The sequence below is a fragment of the Ascaphus truei genome (genome assembly GCF_040206685.1).
Source record: "Ascaphus truei isolate aAscTru1 chromosome 3 unlocalized genomic scaffold, aAscTru1.hap1 SUPER_3_unloc_1, whole genome shotgun sequence".
Lineage (NCBI taxonomy): Eukaryota > Metazoa > Chordata > Amphibia > Anura > Ascaphidae > Ascaphus > Ascaphus truei.
The window spans coordinates 397612-423932 of NW_027453821.1; the positions used below are offsets into that span (position 1 = coordinate 397612).

At 47.7% G+C, this 26321-nt stretch overlaps 1 protein-coding gene across 1 annotated transcript in view; it reads left to right on the forward strand.

Annotated features, from left to right (window-relative positions):
* RECQL4 (RecQ like helicase 4) overlaps nt 1-25731 on the forward strand; it is a 137565-nt gene extending 111834 nt beyond the window's left edge. Inside the window, exons 12-14 of the mRNA XM_075580506.1 lie at nt 12525-12681; nt 13036-13144; nt 25051-25731. Coding sequence (XP_075436621.1) covers nt 12525-12681; nt 13036-13144; nt 25051-25172 — 388 coding nt within the window. The 3' untranslated portion in view covers nt 25173-25731. The remainder of the gene's footprint in view (nt 1-12524; nt 12682-13035; nt 13145-25050) is intronic.
* The last annotated feature ends 590 nt before the right edge of the window (nt 25732-26321 follow it).

Sequence of the window (26321 nt, forward strand, 5' to 3'; positions counted from 1 at the left end):
GACTAGGCCTAGTCTTGCCCCCTTAGGCCCCAGCTTGGCCCTTCCCACCACCACCTGAGTGCTGTAGGGAAGGCCCAGATAGGGACGCTTCCCCTTTAGTGTATTTCTGCATCGGTGACCGGACGGCCACATGGTGACCTGCGGGCGGGGACCAGGGTTATTGGTGCCACCGCACCCTCAGTACTTTGGTGGAGTCACCAAGTGTTGGGACATTGGGTGTACACTATGGGTACAGGAGTACTATTGTTGCATGTGTTTAGTGTATGTTATTGTGTGTGTGTGTACAGTAAAGATCCATTATATACCTGTGTGTGTGTTATTCATTACTGTGTTGGTTCCTGTGAGGGGTTATCTCGCCAACGCTGGGATCCCTCATAGGTGGAGGCGCTGCACTATAGGAGAAAGAGCTCCCCCCAGGCTCCCGGTGGCGGCGGCCTCCGGTGAGCAGACCGGTACCGCAGCACATGTTACCCGCATCGTTCCCTTAGGCATAGGGAAAGGGGGAGGGGAGAAACGGCTGCCTCAAATACTCCAGTCTATCTTGGTGTCAGCAAAACAGATTATAATGAATAAATGGAGAGATACAAATGCTTCGACCATCGGAGGGAGAGAGTTTCTAATGAATACATTTTGACGGGAGAAATACAATTTATAATGGAGATTTTTTTAGGTAACAAATAAAAAAAATGTGATCCCTTAAAATCATTGTCAGAGAAAAGCTCTCTTATTGGGAGATGCAGACGGTGAATCTTGGTATAGAAAGGTCCCTCCCGATAGGCATGCATTTCTGTGACTGTCTGGAACAGGTAACATGGGAAAATGATGCAACGTTAATTATATTTATTATGCGCAATAGGAGAATATGTGCTGATTAACCCCACTCCCCAATCTTCCCCCAATCTTCCCCCCTCCCCACACACCGCAAATGTCACCATTTATAAACATTTGCAATAATTGTGTACCAAGATTTGCACTGAAGATTAATATTGGAAACATTGTACGTTATATTGAAAATCTGCTGAATTCATTTTCAATGTTGAAGCGTTCATTGATATTATAAGGAAACCGTGTAAGAATTGCCACGTCAGCCATTGGTTTACATGAAGATCCTGCCTGATCCTGATCTTACATAGTTACATAGTTACATAGTTACATAGTAGATGAGGCTGAAAAAGACGTACGTCCATCAAGTTCAACATATGCTTAATTTAGCCAACAGATACTTTATTCCAGCGGTGCACAAAGTGGCGGTGCGACCCCCAGGGGGGGCGCGAGATTACCGGCGGGGGGCACGGGGTTTACAGAGGCCCCGCGCACTTCCCAAAGGCACTTCATTTAAGTGCCGGGGGGGCTGCAGGGCCGCTGTAAACCTCACTTACCGTGATTCAGCCGGCACCTGGATACGCGTCGCCATGGAAACGCGGCATCAAATGACACTGGGGAGTCATGTGACTTCACGTTGCTATGGCGTCGTGCCGTCCAGACGCCGGGAATCAAGGTGAGGAGGAGGGAGGGGGCCGCGCGGAGAGGAGGACATCCGGCAGGGGGGCACAGGGAAAAAAGTTTGCGCCTCCCTGCTTTATCCTATATCTATATATGTCCTGTCCCCGGCGGCGGTGTGTTACATAGTTACATAGTAGATGAGGTTGAAAAAAGACGTACGTCCATAAAGTTCAACCTATGCTAAATTTAGACAACAGATACTTTATCCTATATCTATACTTATTGATCCAGAGGAAGGCAAACAAAAAACCCCATTAAGGGGAAAAATAAATTCCTTCCTGACTCCAAGAATTGGCAATCGGATTAATCCCTGGATCAACATCCTTCCCATGTATACTTATTTGGTATATCCCTGTATACCTTTCCCCTCTAAAAAGATGTCCAACCTTTTCTTGAACAAATCTATTGTATCTGCCATCACAGTCTCCATGGGTAATGAATCCCACACTGTAACTGCCCTTACTGTAAAGAACCCTTTCCTTTGTTGCTGGTGAAATTTCCTTTCCTCCAACCTTAAGGGATGGCCCCGAGTCCTTTGTACTGCCCGTGGGATGAATAGTTTTGGTTTTTGAAGTGAAACTTCTTTAGTGGCACCTCTGATGGGATAAAACTGGATAGATGGGGGGCGAAATGTGAAACGGAAGTGACGTCACGTAATGGACGCCACTCCGCTCACACGTCCCCTGTCACATGCGGCGGCGATAGCCGCCGGCGCCGCTCCTAATCGCCGCCGCACCCCCACACACCCCCCAACACACTCGGCTGCTCAAATATGCGGCGGCGTTAGCCGCCGCCGCTCCTGACCGCCCCACGACCGCTGCCATGCCGCGCATGCGCAGTTGTGATGGCGCCGCTGACGGGCGCCACACATGCGCAGAAGCGGCTGGCAGCGGCGTCGTTCCACCCACACGCTCCTTCAGCCCTCCACTGACGCGGGCCTTCGCGGGGCACAGGGCGCTTGTACCCCGCAAATGGGGGGGGGTGTGCAGAATTTGCGTGCGGGGGGGGGTGTGTGTGTGCAGAATATGCGTGTGTGCGGCGGGGGGGGTGTGTGCAGAATTTGCGTGCGGGGGTGTGTGTGCAGAATTTGCGTGCGGGGGGAGGGTGTGTGTGCAGAATTTGCGTGCGGGGGGGGTGCAGAATTTGCGTAAGTGGGGGGGTGTGTGCAGAATTTGCGTAAGGGGGGGTGAGAGGTGGTGCGCACACTGACTGACCCACCCACACCCCCACACACACTGACTCACCCACACCCCCCCACACACTGACTGACCCACCCACACCCCCCACACACTGACTAACCCACCCACACCCCCCCACACACTGACTGACCCACCCACACCCCCCCACACTGACTGACCCACCCACACCCCCCCACACACTGACCCACCCACACCCCCCCACACACTGACCCACCCACACCCCCCCACACACTGACTGACCCACCCACACCCCCCACACACTGACTAACCCACCCACACCCCCCCACACACTGACTGACCCACCCACACCCCCCACACACTTACTGACCCACCCACACCCCCCCACACACTGACTGACCCACCCACACACCCCCACACACTGACTGACCCACCCACACACCCCCACACACTGACTGACCCACACACCCCCCCACACACACACTGGCTGACCCACCCATACACCCCCCCCCACACACTGACTGACCCACCCACACACTGACTGACCCACCCACACTCCCCCCACACACTGACTGACCCACCCACACCCCCCCACACACTGACTGACCCACCCACACTCCCCCCCCACACACTGACTGACCCACCCACACTCCCCCCCCCACACACTGACTGACCCACCCACACCCCCCCACACACTGACTGACCCACCCACACCCCCCCACACACTGACTGACCCACCCACACCCCCCACACACTGACTGACTGACCCCCCCCCCCCCGCACACTGACTGACCCACCCACACACCCCCACACACTGACTGACCCACCCACACACCCCCACACACTGACCCACCCACACCCCCCCACACACTGACTGACCCACATACACCCCCACACCCCCCCACACACTGACTGACCCACCCACACCCCCCCCACACACACTGACTGACCCACCCACACACCCCCACACACTGACTGACTCACCCACACACCCCCACACACACTGACTGACCCACCCACACCCCCCCCCCCACACACTGACTGACCCACCCACACACTGACTGACCCACCCACACCCCCCCCACACACTGACTGACCCACATACACCCCCCCACCCACACACCCCCCAAACACTGACTGACCCACCCACACCCCCCCACACACACTGACTGACCCACCCACACCCCCCCCCACACACTGACTGACCCACCCACACACTGACTGACCCACCCACACCCCCCCCACACACTGACTGACCCACATACACCCCCCCACCCACACACCCCCCAAACACTGACTGACCCCCCCACACACTGACTGACCCACCCACACACCCCCACACACTGACTGACCCACCCATACCCCCCCACACACTGACTGACCCACCCACACACCCCCACACACTGACTGACCCACACACTGACTGACCCACCCACACCCCCCCACACACTGACTGACCCACCCACACCCCCCCACACACTGACTGACCCACCCACACCCCCCCACACACTGACTGACCCCCCCACACACTGACTGACCCACCCCCACACATACACCCCCACACACACACACCCCCACACACACACACACTGACTGACCCCCCCACACACTGACTGACCCAAACACACTGACTGACAAACCCACCCCCCCTGCACACACTGACTGACCCACCCACCCCCCCACACACTGACTGACCCACCCACCCACCCCCCCACACACTGACTGACCCACCCACCCACCCCCCCACACACTGACTGACCCACCCACCCACCCCCCCACACACTGACTGACCCACCCACCCACCCCCCCACACACTGACTGACCCACCCACCCACCCCCCCACACACTGACTGACCCACCCACCCACCCCCCCACACACTGACTGACCCACCCACCCACCCCCCCACACACTGACTGACCCACCCACCCCCCCCCAAACACTGACTGACCCACCCACTCCCCACACACTGACTGACCCACCCACACCCCCACACACTGACTGACCCACCCACACCCCCTCCACACACCCCACACACACATCCCCACACACACACACACACACACACACACACTGACTGACCCACACTGACTGACCCACACACACACACTGACTGACACACACTGACTGACACACATACACACACTGACTCCCATACACACACTGACTGACACACATACACACAGTGACTGACACATACACACACACACACTGACTGACACACATATACACACACACACACACTGACACACATACACACACACACTGACTGACACACATACACACACACACACACACACTGACACACACTGACACACACACACACACTGACTGACACACGTACACACACACACACACACTGACACACACACACATACTGACTGACACACATACACACACACACACCCTGACTGACACACACACACACACACTGACACACATACACACACACACACTGACTGACACACACACACACACACACACACACACACACTGACATACATACAGTACCGACATATCTTATTGCAACAAATACCGGCGGCATGCCGGGATCTGCCCCAGCTGCCGCCAGTAATGCACGCGCGCCGCCGCGTTCCCCCACTCACCCCCCCTCCTCATCGCGCGCAATTTGCACACCCTTCCGGACTCCTGTACCCCTTCTGCTCTGCCCCTCTGCTTCCCCGAACCCCCGCTTACCTTAATTTGATGTCCAGGGGTGTCGGGGAAGCCTGGGGAAGACGGGGAAGACGGGGAAGCCGGGCGCGCATGTGACTGTGACGTCACAGTGCGCCGCCACGCGCCGCGGCTACCCGCTTCCCAGCCTCATACAGCCAGCGGCATTTGCTCGAATAAGAGCTGCCGCTGCTGTACACACACACTGACTGACACACATACACACAAGGAATTCACTCATAGTGCAAATAGCTAATACAGGGGATGTGTGCCGAGCACGCGCATTATAAGTCAAATTTATTTGCGTTTTGTCAATGAAATTGTATTTTGATTTTTAATTAAAACATCACCAATACAAATACAATTTCTGTGACAAAAGTCAAAGAAGTTTCACTTACTATGCGTGTGCACAGCACACACAGCTTTTTTTTTTTAAAGCTCCCTGTACTGTCCCCGAATATATTTGTATATAGTTATCATATCCCCTCTTAGACGCCTCTTTTCTAATGTAAATAAATCTAATTTAGCTAGCCTCTCCTTATAAGTTAGTTTGTCCAACCCCTTTATTAATTTGGTGGCTCTTCTCTGCACTCTCTCTAGTTCCATAATGTCTTTTCTTAGGATTGGTGCCCAAAATTTTACTCCATATTCAAGGTGTGGTCTTACTAATGCTTTGTAAAGGGGCATAATTATGTTTACTTCCCTTCCATCCATTGCCCGTTTGATGCAAGATAAGATCTTGTTTGTCTTTGCAGCTACTGTATGACATTGGGCACTATTGCTAAGCCTGCTGTCTACAAGCACTCCTAAATCCTTCTCCATCAAGGATTCCCCCAATATATTTCCATTTAATTTGTAAGTCGCCTTTTTATTCTTGTATCCCAAATGCATAACCTTACATTTATCTGTATTAAACCTCATCTGCCATTTACCTGCCCACATTTCCAGTCTCTCCAAGTCCTTCTGGAGAGAAATTACATCCTGCTCTGATTCTATTACCTTACACAATTTAGTATCATCAGCAAAGATGGAGACTTTCAGACGTCCACTAACCCCCACACCCCTGTGCGAAACTGTTACCCATATTCCGTGCAATCACTATACCCTACCCCCTAGTATTCGTGTAATTATTGTCCCCCACCCCCTATTATTCACGCTTTGGCAATACTGAAATGTTCTTTCGTCATGCCAATAAAGCTGATTTGATTTGACTTTGCTCTTGATGCCAACCTCAAGGTCATTAATAAACTAGTTAAAAAGCAGGGGTCCCAGTACCGATCCCTGAGGTACTCCACTCACGACCATAGCCCAACCTTTTTCCATTTATGACAACCCTCTGTTGTCTGTCCTTTAACCAGTTTCAATCCAGGTGCATATATTATTACTGAGTCCAATTTTCTTTATTTTGTACACCAACCTCTTGTGTGGAACCGTATCAAAAGCATTTGCAAAATCTAAGTAGACCACATCAACTGCATTACCCTGGTCTAAATTCCTACTTACCTCCTCAAAGAAACAAATAAGGTTAGTTTGGCAAGATCTATCCTTCATAAATCCATGCTGACTAATTTTGTTTTCCATTAGGTATTACTGAATATTATCCCGTATTAAACCTTCAAGTAGTTTCCCTACTATTGAAGTCAGGCTTACAGGTCTGTAATTCCCCGGTTGTGATCTAGCTCCCTTTTTAAATATAGGCACCACATCTGCTTTACGCCAATCTTGTGGTACTGAGCCTTTGGAAATTGAGTCCTTGAATATTAAATGTAATGGTTTGGCTATTACTGAGCTTAATTCCTTGAGAACTCTTGGATGTATGCCATCGGGGCCAGGTGCCTTATTTACTTTAATTTTTTCGAGTCGCTTATGAACTTCTTCCTCAGTTAACCAATTGGTCATTAATATGGAGGTTGTGGCTTCCTCCTGTGGCGCTACTATTGAACTTGATTCTTCCCTGGTAAACACAGAGGCAAAGAATTTGTTTAATACCTCAGCTTTTTCCTTATCTCCAATAATCTGCCTACCCATCTCACACAGAAAAGGTCCTATATTTTCTTTCCTCAATTTTTTGTTACGGTATTTAATTAACTTTATAGGGTTGTTCTTACTTTCTATTGCAATCCTTTTTTTCATTATCCATTTTTGCTAATTTGATTGCCCTTTTGCAATTTTTGTTACATTCCTTATAATTCTGATGTCTCCGTCCCTTCTGATTTAAAGAATCTAAACGCCTTCCTCTTCTTGTCCATTTCCTTCCCTACCTGTTTATTTAGCCACATTGGTTTTGACTTATTTCTTTTATACTTATTACCCAAGGGTATACACTGATAAGTGTGATTTTCTAACAATGTTTTAAAGACTGCCCATTTATCTTCTACATTTTTCACTGCAAAAACATCATCCCATTGTATTACTTGTAGATTAGTCCTCGGTTTATTCAAATCTGCCTTTCCAAAGTTGAAGGTCTTTGTTGAACCCAAGTAATCTGTTTTTTGATCATTTATTTCAAACGAGACCATGTTATGATCACTGTTACCCAAATGTTCCAGGACTTGAATATTTGCTATTACTTCTAAATTGTTTGTTATTACCAAATCCAGTATTGCCCCTCTCCTAGTTGGTTCCTCAATAATTTGGGTCATACGTCTTTAAGCACCCCCAAAAACCTGTTCCCTTTTGTTGTAACGCTAATCTCATTACCCCAGTGTGTCTGGATAATTAAAATCACCCATTATGCAAACATTTCCTAGTTTTGATGCCTTCTCCATCTGCAAAATTATTTTAGCTTCCTCAATCTCACAGATATTTGGTGGTTTATAGCGTATCCCTACAAACATTTTCTTTATACTTTTACCTCCACTGCTAATTTCTATCCACAATGTCTCTACATTTTCATCATTCCCTTCAAAAACATCATCCCTTATAATAGGTTTTAGATCCGGTTAACATATAAACATACTCCACCTCCTCTTCTCTTTACTCGATCCTTCCGAAAAAGGGAATAACCCTCTAAATTAACTGTCCAGTCATGAGTTTCATCCCACCATGTTTCAGTAATGCCTATGATATCATACTGCTCCCTTGCAGCTATTAATTCAAGCTCCCCCATTTTATCTGTCAGGCTTCTTGCATTAGCAAGCATGCATTTAAGATTTGTTTCAGCCTGTACTATTATCTTATCTGCTCCTTCCTTTCTGTGCCAACTTGGTTAATTCTTTAGAAGTTTTCTAGTACAGCTCAACCCCGTTATAGCGCGATCCGCTACAACGAGGTCTAAACTTGGCTCCCAATTTAAAAACACCTCCATTTTTTTAACGGAAGCGTGTAAATTTTGCCGCTCAATTACTTACCGGCATCTGCATTTCTTTCCTCTCTGCGGATCGCTCTCTCCTCTCCCTGCCGTAGACTTTCGAGCACAGAGGAGGGTCACATGACACACACACACACACACACACACACACATCCCCCTACACCATGTGGAATTGTAATTTTTTTTTTTCCTTTAAACATTCAATATTTTATTGCTAAGGGACACATACACACACACACACCCCTACACCATGTGGGAGTTGAACATGAATACATTTTATATAATATAATGCAGATACCGGTAAGTCCTCGCGCGGCAAAATTTACATGATTCGGGTTATAACGCGATCTCATTCTGTGGACCCCAAGGACCGCGTTATAACTGGGTTCAGCTATATTACCTGTATTTACTATGACTATTAACTGTCTCGCTGCTTTTCAAATTCTTACTTTCCTCCTGTCACGGGAGACCAAGTCTTATCAACACATTAATAACGGGATTCTGGATTGAGCACAACAAGGCGGGCAAAATAAAGTGTAATTTATTTCCTTTTAAGACAAACACACAATTCTTCACAATTACACTTAATAAACACTTACTGGGATGGGGAAACAAAATAAAATGTCTACGGAACGAATGACTTGAAAACAAAGTCTCTGGGCGCCCCTGCACGCATGCGAGTGGGTGCGCGATTTGAGGCATGCGACAATCCTTGGCTAGGGGCGCACGTTGCCACCCCTGTATCTCCGCCTGAGGAAATCTTTTCGTTAAGTCCTTACAGGATTCGTTCGGGAATCCTTCGCTCAAACGAATTCTGGAAGAGGGGCGCGATCCTTGGTTACGATGTAGTTAACCCCTCCTACTCCGGAACTGCTGACGCTGTAACTTGGACGGATCTTGTTGAATCTCAGATTAATCTCTCTAGGACTGGGCTGCAGGCATTTTTATATGGTTAAGAGTCGTATCTCTAACCTACCCAGCCAATCCTCCCGTGGGAACAACTTTTCCTACCTTCCCCAGACTTGCCAGTAGCTCACAAAATGGGCAGAAGTTGCTTCCCGGTTTGCTAAGAGCATGCGCTAACTTGGCACCTTAGCTGGTTAGCATACCGGGCCCAAACTCTTACCTGGCGACAGCAAGTCTGGGGTTTGGCTACCAATTGTTGATAGCCCATACTTTGCACCGGTATCTGGTACTTTGCAATATTACGGCCACCCTAACACCAGGGTCTCTGAGGCTTTTCAACTCCGGACTTCTCTAGATACTGGGGCACCAACTCAGCAGGGTGCCCTTTGAAGTTCGGAGATGAAAAATCCCTCAGCTCATCCACCCTTAACATACTGACATGCTAATGGATTAATTGCCAGGCTGACAGGCAAGGGTTCCTGTCTCTGCATTTTAAAACATAGCTGGAACACATTTTATTTTTATATATGCTCTCTGTATGTGTGGATGTTACAAAAACAACATGTATGTGTATGTTACATCCTCAACTATCTGCATTCCAAAAACTAGAGTGCTAGCTCCTTCCTAACCCAAGTTAGCCACTTAATTGAATGGGCTCTGTGATGTGGGCTGCGGTTTGATCTATAATCATTCTGCGTTACAAGCCGGCATACAATGTATCATTGCTGGCTCTGATCAGTAACCACAGACGCACTTCACCAATTGACTTTAAGTGGATAACAAGACTGCCGGATACATTGTTGCGCTTAGGCACTTCAGCTAGACCGCAAGCCACTTATCCACTTGAGTTTGTGGTTAAGGCTTTCCCTGAGCGGTGTGCGGTCTAGGAAGTGATACAGAGCTTCAATGTAGCCACTACCCGCAGGCACGCTTATGCAATTAACGCTTGGCACAGCGCTAGAAGTTCCCCCTTGTGTCGCGATCACATTTTGCAGAGCTGACACTTCCTTTTCACGGTATGGGCCATGGGACATTACAGATGATATGTAGGGGAAACATGGTATTGTGGTGACCATATAATTTAACCCCTTCACCCGCAACAAGGTTTAGGGTTAACCAGCCGGGCATAATACCTTTATTATTGGCCTGGTTAACCCCTTCACCGCCACACCCCCATTCTACCTCCATAACCTCTTGTTTCCTCATCTCCTATTTAGTTCGTTATCTGTTTCATTCCCCTCCCCCCTCCATCCTAGTTTAAAATCTCCTCTAACCTTTTTAGCATTCTCCCCCCTAGCACAGAAGATCCCTCTTCATTGATGTGCAATCCGTCCCTAGAATAAGGATGGCACCTCTCAGAAAAGGAGTCCCAGTGCTCTAAAAACCCCAAACTCTCCTTCCAACACCACTTTCTTAGCCATGCATTAACCTCCCTAATCTCTGACTGTCTCCCTGCGGTAGCGCATGGCACTGGTAGTATTTCAGGGGGGAAAAATTCAGAAAATACTACTTTGGAGGTCCTTGCCTTAAGCTTTTGGCCTCGATCCCTGGAATCATTTTTTAGGACCCTCCATCTTTCTCTAACTTTGTCATTGGTGCCAACATATACCAAGACCGCCGGGTCAATCCCAGCCCCTCCCAACAATCTGTCTACCCGATCCGCAATGTGCTGAACCTGAGCACCCGGGAGAAAACAGATTGCCCTATCTACCTTCCTAGTAATGGAGTCCCCTACCACCACAATCTTTCTTTGTATCTGAGCATCCTGAGTCCCCACTGTGCTGGAGGAACTATTTCCCTGGCTGCTAGAGGAATCAGTCTCCCCCAGCCTTGCCATTTCTGCCCTGACACTCCCAATATCTTCACTCAACATGGCAAATCTATTGGGATGGGTCAGCTCATAACTGGCCTGCCTCTCCCTATTGCCCCTGCTTCCCCTTCTAACTATTACCCAGCTACCTACCTGCTCCCCACTAACAGCGCCACCATCTGCACCACTAGTCGAAGCAAGGGCCTGCTCCGTGAGCTCTAAACCCCTTTCAAGATTGTCAATGTCCTTCAATATTGCAAGTTGCCTCTTCAGATCAGCAATCTCTGACTCTAAAGAGACCACCCGCTCACACTTCTCACAGCGGTATGCTCCTCGGAACAGCTGCTCCAAGTGCACATACATGTGGCAAGATGTGCATTGAGTGGCATTTTCAATCCTGCTCATTCTAGCAACCATGACGTTTATAAGTACTAACAGTAAACTGTACTTCAATATACTATACGTTGTTTAACCGCTTCCTTGTTCAAACTGCTTCTAGTTCTAACTGCACACTTAATTCAACCAGCACTTGAAATCAACCAGTCACGCAGATCAGCACACGCAAGCCATCTTGCTGTGAAAGTCTGGTGACATGGTGTCTCCCTGTCGCACTCACGAGCAACACTTGAATAATTGTTCAAGACATTGGATTGTGTGTGTGTGCATGCTGCAGAATGTGGCAGTGGTATAGCCGTCTCTTGCTGCAGGTAACACCGCTTTGGGCTAAGTCGAAAAGTATTGGATCCCATCAGCTTGTAATATTTGTTACTGTAAAGCACAGGGCACCTCGGACTGGGAGTGAAAGTTGTTCCCACTAAAGTAATGGGCGTCCTTTGCCTCGTGCAGTGTGTGAGAGGCCAGGAGAGGAACAATTGCACATCACCACAGGATGTTCTATGTGGGGGAGGGGTCTGTAGGGATTTGTGGGTGCTATGTAGGGTAAACCTTTTGGTCCTTTACTACCAGTATATACGACTGTACCTTTACGGGATGCAACAGTTCTGAGTACCAACGACTGGAACGGGTCAATTCCCATGTGCCTGGAGTCATGGCTTATTTAGTGATATATAAACATGGTGAACCTCACTCTGCGGCCTAAGTCCTGGAATTAGACCAATGCATTCTTCTGCAAGTTTCCCCCTTACACACATTCTGTCCCTCGCACAGCGTGGCATATCGCAGCAGCAGTGCATGTGCAGAGCAGGGGAGTGCAGAGCGCAGCTCGCAGCTGAAGGCGCTGCTCTTGGAGTACTTTGAGAAGAGAGAACCCCAGGAAGAGAGCGGAGCAGAAAATGCTGAGGAAGAGGAGCTGAGACACGTGAAGGTGATCCGTCTGTCCCTCCCTCGCAGGGTGACACAGTGACAGTGGGGGCCTGGTCCTTGGAGTCTGTCTGTCACCCTCTGTGTCTACCTGTTTTCATTCGGTGTTTCTGGGTTTGTCGCCACATATTTTCTCTCTGTGACAGTCAGTGATTCGCTTCTCTAACTTTGATCATCTTTGTGACTGCTGTCTCTTTGGTTCCTCTCTTTTCTCTCTCTGCTCTCCCCTTCATTCTTTTTGTCCTCACTCTTCTTCCCCCCGGTCTGTATTCCCCATTCTCTCTCGCTCCCAAACTCTGTTACCCCACTCTCTGCACTGTCGTCGTCGTCGCCCTTACTGTCCGCACTCTCCTTGCAGGCTCGGGATTGGGAGGATCAGGTTCGCTCAGATGTGCGTCACTTCCTGTCCATTCACCAAGATGAGCGCTTTTCCGGCAGAGCAATCGCACGCATCTTTAATGGCATAGGTGAGTTTGCTGTTTTTGAGTAATGGTATAGGTGAGTTTGCTGTTTTTGAGTAATGGTATAGGTGAGTTTGCTGTTTTTGAGTAATGGTATAGGTGAGTTTGCTGTTTTTGAGTAATGGTATAGGTGAGTTTGCTGTTTATGAGTAATGGTATAGGTGAGTTTGCTGTTTTTGAGTAATGGCATAGGTGAGTTTGCTGTTTTTGAGTAATGGCATAGGTGAGTTTGCTGTTTTTGAGTAATGGTATAACTGTTGCATGTTTGAAGGAAGAGGGAAAGGTGCCAAAGTAGAGGGAGGAGTTAAAAATGTGTGTGAGCGTAGGGATTATAGTAGGAGCAAGAGGTTTTAAGAGATGGGAGGGAATGGGGTCAAGAGGGGAAGGGGTAGAGGAAGAACAGGAAATCAATGATTCGTCCTCCTCGACATCGGAAAAAGAGTCAAGGGAGGCAGGAGGAGAGTTAGAAGAGGTTTAGGATGGGAGGAAGAAACAGAGGGGATGTCCTGACGTATGGATTCCACCTTTCAACTAGTCCTGGAGGAAGAAAAACAGGCCGCAGAGGATAGTCTGAGTAGGGAGTCAGACAGAGAAGAGTTGGCGTGAGTTAGACTTGTGCGTGTTGATTAGTGAAGAAAAGTAGGTTTGTTTAGCCTGAGAGAGGGCAGAGTTGAAACAGGATAATATACATGTAGTGAATGAAGTCTGCGAGAGTGTGAGATTTCTTCCAGAGGCGTTCAGAGGAACGAATGCAGGAACGCAGCATGCGCGTGTGGAAATTTAGCCAGGGTCTGGGGTTAGAAGGGCGAGAACAGCAAAGAGAGGTGCATGTAGATCAAGAGAGGAGGATAAGGCCAAATTGTAACTCCTGATGAGGTTGGTAGGATCTGGAGCAGAGCTGAGAGAGGAGAGGGAGGAGCGCAAGATGGAATCAAAAGCTGGTAGGTTAATAAAGCTCATGTCTCTGCAGAAACGAGGTGGAGAAGGGGAGAAGCGAGAGAGAGAAGATGAGATGATGGACAGAGAGAGGAAAGGGGGAAATGGAGAAATTAGAGAGAGAAAAGTTTAGTCAAACCAGGTCTCGGTAGTGGCCATCCTTGTGGGTGCTGGCTGCAGTCCACTGTTGAAGGCCAAAAGAAGAGGTTAGAGAGAGAAAGTGGGAAGCTCAAGGGAGAGAGGGGTCATCAATATGGCAGTTGAAGTCCCCAAGTAGAAGAACAGGGGAGTCTGAATCCTGGCTCTCCTTCTGTCTTTCTCTCACTTTGAGGAGAGAAAGAAGGGGGGGTGAGTAGGGGTAGGTGGGCGAGAGATGACCGCCACGTGGACAGGAAGATGAGAGAAAAGCTGAACAGTGTGAGCCTCAAAGGAGGGAAAAGAGAGGGAGGAATAGGAAGGGTTTGGAAACGGCAGGTGGAGGAGAGGAGGAGCCCCACGCCTCCACCCCTGCCGTCAGGGCACAGAGTGTGGGAATACGAAAATAAGGCGCAATGAGTGTATAAATAATTATGTGCAGTGCTCATTAATGAAATAAAGCACTCACGGACGATTGGTAATGGCCTAATAATCATATGCAGCGAGTGGTGATGATCAATGACACTGCAGGCTGGAGTTCTCCTCAAAAAGGGAACGTAACTGATGTTGTGCCATGTTCTCCTTTACAGAAATGACAGAGTAGGAGAATGTGAGTGTTATTCCTTACCCTCCCTGTTCTATCAGGCACAGTAAGTGTATTAAGGGTACACTAATACCACGCCTGACGCTCCGGGTAACAGCGTGAGGAAGCCATTGACATTGCTGAGGCGAAACACATAGGGTTTTTGACCCTCTAAGGACACCGTACCAGCCATTAGAGATGGTGGCAGTGATTAACCCCCTAGCGATGCTTCCCTGAGGAAAGGCCAAATAGTATATACTTGAGGCTCAGTCTCTGTATATGATAAATTCCCAAGACCGTATAATCAAATTTGGAAGAAATGCCCCACGGTGTCAGTAATAGATACTGAGATCACTACTAAATATTTAATACAAGTCTTAATAGACTTACACGTTGCTAGCATGTTAACTAGCCTTATCCTTAAGGCAAATAATGTTAACTCTGCATATTCAGTGCATTGTGATGTTGTGAGCAATGTTTAATAAAGATATACTCGCTCCTTTCCGTGGATCCTCGTTGTCCTGTCAGTGTGCTCCTGTCGAAATCGAGTCAATGTGGAGAAAAAGTTGTGAGACGTTGCAGCTGCTTCAAAGGGAAATGAGATCGGGCTGCTATACTCTAGAACAAAAGGGTTTTAGCACATTAAAAAGGAGAACAGCAAGGGGAGAAACCTCTTACGCGTTTCGCGAACAACATGGGAAAAACCCTCTTATGCAGACTGTGACAGGGTAAATAAAAGTCACCAGTTATATGCCTGGAAAACCTACGTCTAGTCTGCAGTGCAGCAGTGACTAGGTTAACTTCAGCTGGGAACCTCAGGACAATTAGTTGGATCCCAGCTGCCTAATCAAGGTGTGTTAAAACCCAGGCTGTAGACACATGGAGGGTTGGTGTTGATGAGAGAGGAGTAAGCTGCTGCTAAAGAGATTTCCTGATACAAGGTCTGATAAACAAAGTAACTGAATTATAAACTGTCTGTCTCCTGCTTAGAAAAGGGATTGCTGCCTGAGTTACACACTGTCTGCTAAGAGAGAAACTGTTTCGTTTTGTTTTTGCTGAAGAAAAGCTATTTTTGTTTTGTGTGTTGTATATCTGTTAAGGCTAAATAAATAAGCCTTGGCAAGAAACCCACGTGTGTAGTTGCATGTACCCTGCAACATATGGTGTCAAGAATTGGGAAGGATTTTGAAAGGCCCCTGCAGTTAAAGGGCCATACACACACACACACAAGAATGAAAAAAATGGAAGAATTTTTTTAAGAGTTTTTGTGCGAGCAGACCAAACAGCAGGGACAGTTAATGCAGGAGCAGGCCTGCAAACCCAGCTCCTAACCCAGCAGCAGGCAGCACAGGAGGAGCGAATGGCCAAGCTGCTGACCCAATTCCAGGGGTCTGCCAGTCCAGAACTTGCAAGCAAACCCCCAATACTCCTGAGGAAAATGGCTCCGAACGAGGATCCAGAGGCTTTTTTACTGACATTTGAAAGAGTTGCCGAAGCTCAGGGCTGGGCTACAGATCGCTGGGCAACTGCTTTGGCCCCGCTCCTTATAGGAGAAGCCCAGGCCTCATATCAGGGTCTCCCAGCAGATCAGGCAATAGACTACCGACAAGTAAAAGCCGCCATACTGGATCGCTTAGGTCTGACCCCAGAGACCTACCGGCAGCAGTTCCGGAACATGAAGTACACCGCTAAGATGAGACCCCGGGTCCTCGCTCAGCGATTATTGGACTTGTGTACACGCTGGATACAACCCGAGGAGTGCACTAAGGAGGCAATTCTTGAGAAGGTGGTTTTGGAACAATTTCTACAAATAATACCCCCTTCCGCACGCTCGTGGGTAAAACGCCACGCTGCTGAAACCCTGGCTTTGGCGGTCCGACTCGTGGAGAACTTCCTTGGGGCTGAGCAGCAGGCGAGTGTCCTGGACCCGACTCCACCGGCACTTGCGGACGCCCAAAGAGGGAGGTCGGATCAATGGGGAACCTACGGCCCGTCACGGAACCGCCAAGTCCAACGGAAGGAGCAGTCGTTCCAGCAAGGACGGAGTCCAAATGCTGGTCCCCGCCGAGACCCTCATCTCCTTCCGGATGTCGGCTCGTCGCAAAATGACAGGAACTTCCGAGGACGGCGCCCACAGGACCCACCAGATGCCTGGTCTCCAGTAACCGGTCCAGCGGAGCGCTATCCACAACCCCCTCCTGCGAGGGAACCCTCTCCATGTTCCGCCTGCGGAGAACAAGGCCACCGGTATGTGGACTGTCCATAGATGGATTGTTCATTCAGCAGAACCGTCGCCTCGGCCTTTACTGGGGAAAATTACAAGCCCTGGCTACTTCCAGCCCTGATTGGGGGAAAAACCGTCCAGGCCCTTGTAGATTCGGGCTCTGGGAAAACTGGTCCTACAGGAACTGTTACCGCCCAATGTGTGTTCTTTTGACTCCCCGTGGAGCATATAATGTATACACGGCGATGTAAAACGCTAACCGACGGCCAAAATCCGGCTACAGGTAAAAGGTCAGGAGGCTTACCTCGAAGTAGGAGTCGCTCCTTGGCTCCCTGCCCCCGTTGTGCTCGGTCGGGACTGGCCTTTCTTTTCGGACCTAATGGCCCCAGTCTTTCACGAGGAGCCTCCTTCTAGGGCTCAGGAGAACCCTGGCAAACTGTTCCCCTTCTCGGCAGACCTTTTTCCAAGTAGACACCGGGTTCAAAAGACTCGGAAGCAAAGACGCTTTGACAAACAGGACTGGTAGCAGAAATCTGGGTCTCAAGGTGACCATTCTAGTAGTCAGAGGTCACAAGTGATGGCTGGGGATGGCCAAAGGGAGGGGGATATAGGCCCTGGAGATTTACCAGACCTGTACCTCCCTGACTTTCGCCAGAAGCAAAGGGAAGACCCAGTCCTTGCTAGACAGTATGACAAGGTGATGAAATTTTTTGAACAGATTTTAGATGCACAGGGGGTGATAGTATTCCCCATTTTGAGCTTTCAAAGGATATCCTTTATAGGGTGAATAGGCAGACACAAACAGGGGAGGTCACCAGACCGATATTGGTTCCCAAGGCGTTGTTAAATCTGTGTTCACTGTAGCCCATACTGTCCCTTGGGGTGGTCACCTGGGCAGGGATAAAACATTGGACCGTATTTCATCCCGGTTCTATTGGCCAGGGATGCATAGTGATATTGCTAAGCTATGTGCAGCATGTCCGAAGTGCCAGCTAACTAGTCCAAAAGGACAAAAACCAGCCCCTTTGGTTCCTCTACCCTTGGTGTCAGTTCCCTTTGAGAGGATTGGGGTAGACTTGGTAGGACCTCTAGAACCTTCTGCGAAAGGACACAGGTTTATCCTTGTAATAGTTGATTATGCAACAAGATATCCTGAGGCGTTCCCCCTGAGAACAGCAACGGCGAAGCAAGTAGCCAACAAGTTGTTGGAACTGTTCTCACGGGTTGGACTTCCCCAGGTTATGTTGACAGACCAAGGTACAAATTTCATGGCTAAACTGATGCAGGATGTCTTAAAGTTACTAGAGGTCAAGTCTGTTCGGACATCGGTCAACCATCCACAGACTGACGGATTGGTGGAAAGATTTAACCGAACTCTAAAAGGGATGCTGAGGAAATGTGTAGATTCAGAGAAGAGAGCCTGGGATGAACTTCTCCCTTTTCTGCTGTTTGCAGTGCGGGAAGTTCCCCAGGCCTCCACGGGATTCTCTCCATTTGAATTGCTCTATGGCCGCCAACCCCGGGGTATCCTAGACCTCCTAAAGGAGTCCTGGGAGGAACAGCAGTCCCCTTCTAAGAATACCCTGCAATATGTACTAGACCTTAGGAAGCGCCTAGATGTGGTTGGCCATTTTGCCAGGGAGAATCTTAGATCAGCCCAGGACAGTCAGGAGAGACATTACAATCAGAATGCTCGCATGAGAGTGTTTAACCCAGGAGACCAGGTGATGTTATTGTTACCCAGTTGCGAGAGTAAACTCCTGGCCAAATGGCAGGGCCCATTCGAAGTACTCCGGTGTACGGGTGATGTGGATTACGAGATCGCTCAACCAGGGTCCAGGAAGGGTAAACAAATTTACCATGTGAACTTGCTGAAACCCTGGAAGATGCAGCGGTCTCTATTCATCCACCCGGTGGAGTAGGAATCGGACTTGGGTCCTCGGCCTCCACGGGAGAACATCGTGAGTGACGATAAAATCCCAATGGGTAAACAGTTGTCCTCTGAACAAAAAGGGGACTTGTTAGCAATAATTACACAATTCCAGGATGTTTTTTCGGACTTACCAGGACAAACTAACTTAATTTCCCATGCAATCGAGACAGCACCTGGGGTAAAAGTACGTTCCCGTCCTTATAGGTTGCCTGAAAGTCGTAGGGCTCTGGTAGAGAAGGAGGTACAAGAAATGTTACACTTAGGAGTGATTGAGGAATCATGCAGTGAGTGGTGTAGTCCACTAATTATGGTCCCTAAACCCGATGGGAAGGTAAGATTTTGTGTGGACCTCCGAAAGGTCAATGCGGTATCCAAGTTTGACGCATATCCGATGCCAAGGGTGGATGAATTAATTGACGCCCTTGGTAACGCGGAATATATATCCACGTTGGACTTGACAAAAGGATATTGGCAAATACCCTTAGAGGAAAAGTCCAAATGCAAAACAGCCTTTGCCACTCCCATGGGTTTATACCAGTTTGTGACAATGCCATTTGGACTGCATGGAGCCCCAGCCACATTTCAGAGACTCATGGATAAGGTACTGAGGCCCCATAGGACTTATGCCACAGCCTACCTAGATGACATTGTCATTTATAGTAAACACTGGCGGGCCCATCTAAATAGGCTGAAAGCGGTCCTCAAATCTCTAAGAGAGGCAGGGCTCACAGCCAACCCTAAGAAATGTGCCCTGGGTAAGGCGGAAACCAAATACTTAGGGTATGCAGTGGAAGGTGGAAAAGTAAGGCCACTAGCCGACAAGGTAGCTGCCCTGAAAGAACCAAATACTTAGGGTATGCAGTGGGAGGTGGAAAAGTAAGGCCACTAGCCGACAAGGTAGTTGCCCTGAAAGAAGTTCCGAACCCCCAAACAAAAACACAGGTACGCTCTCTGCTGGGTTTAGCAGGATACTACCGGCGGTTCATCCCCAACTATTCGGAAGTGGCAGCCCCTTTAACGGACCTCACAAAAAAGTGTGCCCCTACACAAGTGGTATGGTCAAGGGATTGTCAGAGAGCCTTTGAGGACATAAAAAGGTGTCTATCAGAGGGTCCCATCCTTAGAAGCCCAGACTTCAACAGCCCTTTTATAGTGCAAACAGATGCATCAGAGATAGGGCTAGGGGCAGTGTTGTCACAACAGTTTGAGGGAGTTGAACATCCTATCCTTTTCCTGAGTAGGAAATTGTTCCCAAGGGAAAAAAACTACTCAGTGATTGAGAAAGAGTACCTCGCAGTAAAGTGGGCAATCGAGGCTTTGAGACATTACCTGGCAGGAGTCCATTTTGGTGACGGATCATGCTCCACTGAAGTGGTTAAATAGCATGAAGGATTCCAATGCTAGATTGACTAGGTGGTATATGGCCCTCCAACCCTTCTCATTTGAGATTCAGCACAGGCCGGGAAAAGAGAACGCAAATGCTGATTTCTTTTCTAGAGAAGGGGTGGATGGTCGGGCTTCCGCCGTGCGTAGCCCCAGCCACACACTAACAGGGGAGGAATGTGACAGGGTAAATAAAAGCCACCAGTTATATGCCTGGAAAACCTACGTCTAGTCTGCAGTGCAGCACTGACTAGGTTAACTTCAGCTGGGAACCTCAGGACAATTAGTTGGATCCCAGCTGCCTAATCAAGGTGTGTTAAAACCCAGGCTGTAGACACATGGAGGGTTGGTGTTGATGAGAGAGGAGTAAGCTGCTGCTAAAGAGATTTCCTGATACAAGGTCTGATAAACAAAGTAACTGAATTATAAACTGTCTGTCTCCTGCTTAGAAAAGGGATTGCTGCCTGAGTTACACACTGTCTGCTAAAGAGAAACTGTTTCGTTTTGTTTTTGCTGAAGAAAAGCTATTTTTGTTTTGTGTGTTGTATATCTGTTAAGGCTAAATAAATAAGCCTTGGCAAGAAACCCACGTGTGTAGTTGCATGTACCCTGCAACACAGACACTGGGCGAAACGCGTAAGAGGGTTTTTCCCTTGCTGTTCTCTTTTTCTTACTGTGCCAATAAACACTTTTGTTGTAGAGTATAGCAGTCCGCTCTCATTTCCCTTTGAAGCAGCTGCAACGCGTCACAACCTTTTCTCCACCGCACCAGCCCGACTCCACCTTGAGATTCCGCATTGAGAGCGCACGCAGATGCAGAGTTACCATACCAACAACAAGGTGCGGAACGGAACCCGCGCCGCAGCGAGGATTGGAGCGAGACCGCCATCAGCACTCGCGCTGTGTTACTCGGAGTGGTATAAGTGTACCTTTTATACACTTACTGCGCCTGAGAGACCAGGAGAATGTGCGTGCTATTCCCTACGCTCCCGGTTCTGGCATTTTTATTAAATAATGTTATGCCGCGTTCTCCTTCCGTTCCCTTTTTGAGGAGAGCTCCAGTCTGCAGTGTCATCGATCATCGCCACTCGCTGCATATGGTTATTAGGCCATTACCAATTTACCGTGAGTGCTTTCTTTCATTATTGAGCACTGCACATAATTATTTATACACTCCTTTGCGCCTTATTTTCTGATTCACGTTATTCACACCGTACTAGAGACCGTATTTATAGGCAAAAAAATCTACACAAGAACTGAGGAGCACCATTCTGTGTTTATCACTATATTCGTTTAATGGTGTGAGTTTCTTTCTGCGCTCCCTGTATTGTTTTCCGCGGAGTGTGGGAGAAAAAGAGGCCACCGTAGGAGAGGGCAGTTTCCAGAGCAGAGTCAGACTGAGTGAGCCAGGTCTCAGTTATAGCAAAGAGAAGCAGGGAGTGAGAGAGAAAGAAGTCATGCACAGAGAGGAACTTGTTAGAGAGGGAGCGAGCATTCCAAAGGGCACAGGAGAAAGGGAGAGAGGAGGGAGGGTGGCAGGGGATGGGTATGAGGTTGGAGGGGTTGACACCAGGAGTAGAAGTTGCATTTGGCAGGCGAGGACGAGCGCATGTAGGAATAAGACAGGGACCAGGATTGGGAGAGATATCCCCAGAAGCAAGGAGGAGAAGCATGGACAGAAAGAGGATGTGTGAGGATGATTTGTAGGGGTGTGTTTTAGTGCAGGGTATATAGCTGTGGGGGTGACAGAGGATGCAGGTAAGAGAGGAGTTCATGTGAACTGAGAAGTGGGGAAGAAAGGAGAGATGGAGATATATGAATACAGTTAGAGATATAATGAAGCTGGTAGAAAGAAACGCGTAGTTTTAAAAGAAGTGCGGTCAGAGCAAATATAGATGATAGAGGCAACATGTCAGTGATAGTTTACATAGTTACATAGTAGATGAGGTTGAAAAAAGATAAACGTTGTAAGTTCAACCTACAGTATGCTAAATTTAGACGACCGATGCTTTATCCTATATCCGTGCTTACACTATATTGATCCAGAGGAAGGCAAACCAAAAACCCCCAGTGACATATCATTCAATGATATCTCATAAGGGGAAAAATAAATTCCTTCTTGACACCAAGAATTGGCAATCGGATTAATCCCTGGATCAACATCCTTCCCATGTATACTTATTTGGTATATCCCTGTATACCTTTCCCATCTAAAAAGATGTCCAACCTTTTTTGAACAAATCTATTGTATCTGCCATCACAGTCTCCACGGGTAATGAATTCCACATTTTAACTGCCCTTACTGTAAAGAACCCTTTCCTTTGTTGCTGGTGAAATTTCCTTTCCTCCAACCTTAAGGGATGGCCCCGAGTCCTTAGTACTGTCCGTGGGATGAATAGTTCTTTTGAAAGCTCCTTATATTGTCCCCGAATATATTTGTATATAGTTATCATAGTTTTAGTATTGAGATGTGCGGTCTGGGATAGAAAGTGTCCTCCTTTTCAGTGCAGTTTGAATTCAGGGTCCAGGGCCAGTTCTGTTGTCCACTTGTTCCACTCCTGTTAAACTCCACACTGCTTGCCACTTGAAAAAAGCCACTTTAAAGCTGGAATTCTTTACATTTAGGCTGCTCCCCTGCATGTCTGGATAATTTAAACCCCCCTCTATGCAAACATGACCCAGTTTTGATGCCTTCTCCATTTGCAAATGTATTTTAGCTTCCTCAATCTCACAGATATTTGGTGGTTTATAGCATATTCCCACAAACATTTTCTTTATACGTTTACCTCCACTGCTAATTTCTATCCACAAGGTCTCTACATTTTCATAATTCCCTTCATAAACATCTTCCCTTATAATAGGTTTTAGATCCAGTTTAACATACTGTATAAACTTTAAACCACCTTCTATTTACTTGATCTTTCCGAAAAAGGGAATAACCCTCTAAATTAACTGTCCAGTCATGAGTTTCATCCCACCATGTTTCAGTAATGCCTATGATATCATACTGCTCCCTTGCAGCTATTAATTCAAGCTCCCCCATTTTATCTGTAAGGCTTCTTGCATTAGCAAGCATGCATTTAAGGTTTTTGCCAGTCTATACTATTATCTTATCTGCTTCTGCCTTTCTACGCCAATTGGGTTTAGTCTTTAGACATTTTCTAGTATTATCTGTATTTAATATGGGTGTCTACCTGCTTGCCAAACTCCCACTTTCCCCCACTCTACCTCCATAACCCCTTGTATCCTCATCTATTCCATTTAGTTCATTATCTGTTTCATTCCTCTCCCCCCTCCATCCTAGTTTAAAATCTCCTCCAACCTTTTTAGCATTCTCCCCCCTAGCACAGAAGATCCCTCTTCATTGAGGTGCAATCCGTCCCTAGAATATAGATGGCACCTCTCAGAAAAGGAGTCCAAGTGCTCTAAAAACCCAAACCCCTCCTTCCTGCACTACTTTCTTAGCCATGCATTAACCTCCCTGATCTCTGACTGTCTCGCTGCTGTAGCGCATGGCACTGGTAGTATTTCAGAAAATACTACCTTGGAGGTCCTTGCCTTAAGCTTTTGGCCTAGATCCATGAAATCATTTTTTAGGACCCTCCATCTTTCTCTATCTTTGTCATTGGTGCCAACATGTACCAAGACCGCCGGGTCAGTCCCAGCCCCTCCCAATAATCTGTCTACCCGATCCGCAATGTTCCGAACTCAAGTCCCCAGGAGACAACAAACTGTTCAGTTAATGTGGTCATGATTGCCCTATCTACCTTCCTAATAATGGACTCCCCTACCACCACAATCTTTCTTTGTATCTGAGCATCCCGAGTCCCCTCTGTGCTGGAGGAACTATTCCGCTGGCTGCTAGAGGAATTAGTCTCCCCCAGCCTTGCCATTTCTGGCCTAACATTCCCAATATCTTCACTCAACATGGCAAATCTATTGGGATGGGTCAGCTCATAACTGGCCTGTCTCTCCCTATTGCCCCTGCTTCCCCTTCTAACTGTTACCCAGCTACCTACAGTACCTGCTCCTCACTAACAGCGCCGCCATCTGCACCACTAGTCGAAGCAAGGGCCTGCTCAGTGAGCTCTAAACCCCTTTAAAGATTGTCAATGTCCCTCAATATTGCAAGTTTCCTCTTCAGATCAGCAATCTCTGACTCTAAAGGGACCCCCCGCTCACACCTCTCACACCTCTCACAGCGGTATGCTCCTTGGAACAGCTGATATATATATATATATATATATGAGGCAGCACTGTCTCCGGTGCCACGGACGAACAAACCCGGTGACAGTGTCTGCCGCAATGGAGCTGCGAGGGGTCCACGCTTGTGAAAGTGACCCCCCCTTCGGAACTGAAGGATTAAGCTACATATGTACATGTGCATTCTCAATCCTGCTCCGAGTCCTCGTGCGTTTACAAACGCTACCATAGGGAATTATATATAACTATGAAATAACAAGCGATAACACAGACAGACACGGCTTCCATACAGTATATAAATACATACAGTAAGTTTCTCCGTCCCCAGCTTCTCCTCACGGTTCCCAACACACGTATACAGCCTCCATACTCTGTATCACCTCCTGCACCTGCTGCTTCCACCGGCCTATGTTACCCAGCACATGTTATCGTACATGGTCACAGAATCTCTCTGCCCCTCTCATATTACCCAGCGCAGGTATACATCTCATGCATATATTATATACCTCTCATAGGCAGCCCGTGTTACCCAGCGCAAGTATACGGCAGGGACCGGAGGTTCTGGAGGAAGTATATCCATCTGGACTTCAATGAAGTGATGCGACTCGCTAAGGAGGAGATTATCCGACAGAAGTGACCCGTGTAAGAGTACCCAAGCAAGACAGAACCTGGACACGCGTGTACTTACCTTTCTCTGTTAAAGAGCAGATCCTCACTGCGTGTTTCCTGGTCCCTGGTGGGGACCTGCAGAACATCACTGCAGTGAGTGCGAGGCTCTCATTGTATTGTATTTTACTCTGTGTATTTGGAATTGAACAGATTTCTTATTTTTTTTTACTACGAATAAACTTAATAAACTAAATTCACACTTTCTATACCTGCATCTAACGCCACAAACCCATACGAAGCGCTGAGCTCAGCGTTGATTCTGTCCGTGTTTCCTGTTATCTACAAGACCCAGCGTCGTCTCCCCATCACTCAGGTATATTAAGTCCATTGGGTTTTAAACTACTTCACATCCCCAGGGCTGAACCATGTGAGGCGCATGTTACTATATAATCAGGGCCACCAACAGAAATCTTGGGGCCCAGGACAAATGCAAGGAGCAGGCCCCCCTCCCTACCCATAGCACACCTACCATGACATTTTTTTTTCAAAAGAGCAACTTTATTTTTGTTAAATCATGACACGGTGTAATATGTTGTGTTGTTGTTCATCTGAGGTTGTATTTACCTAATTTTAAGACCTGCTAAGGAACAGATGATTGTTATTATGTCCTGATATGGAATTCAGAGGGTGTACTTTCTTTTTCACACCACTGTATATAATGTAGGATGTATGTATGAAGTATATAATGTAGGATGTATGTATAAAAGGTATATAATGTAGGATGTATATAATGTATGTATGAAGTATATAATGTAGGATGTATGTATAAAAGGTATATAATGTAGGATGTATGTATGAAGTATATAATGTAGGATGTATGTATGAAGTATATAATGTAGGATGTATGTATGAAGTATATAATGTAGGATGTATGTATGAAGTATATAATGTAGGATGTATGTATGAAGTATATAATGTAGGATGTATGTATGAAGTATATCATGTAGGATGGATGGATATAAGGTATATAATGTAGGAATTATGTGAAGCCCTTTTTTCCCCTAAACAAGATAGCTACTGGTGCTGCTCTTAACCTGTTGGCTCGCAGGAGCCTAGGCCTCCACCACGGGGAGCCTGGGGCGATATACTTATAACTTTGGTGTAGCGCCTCCACCTG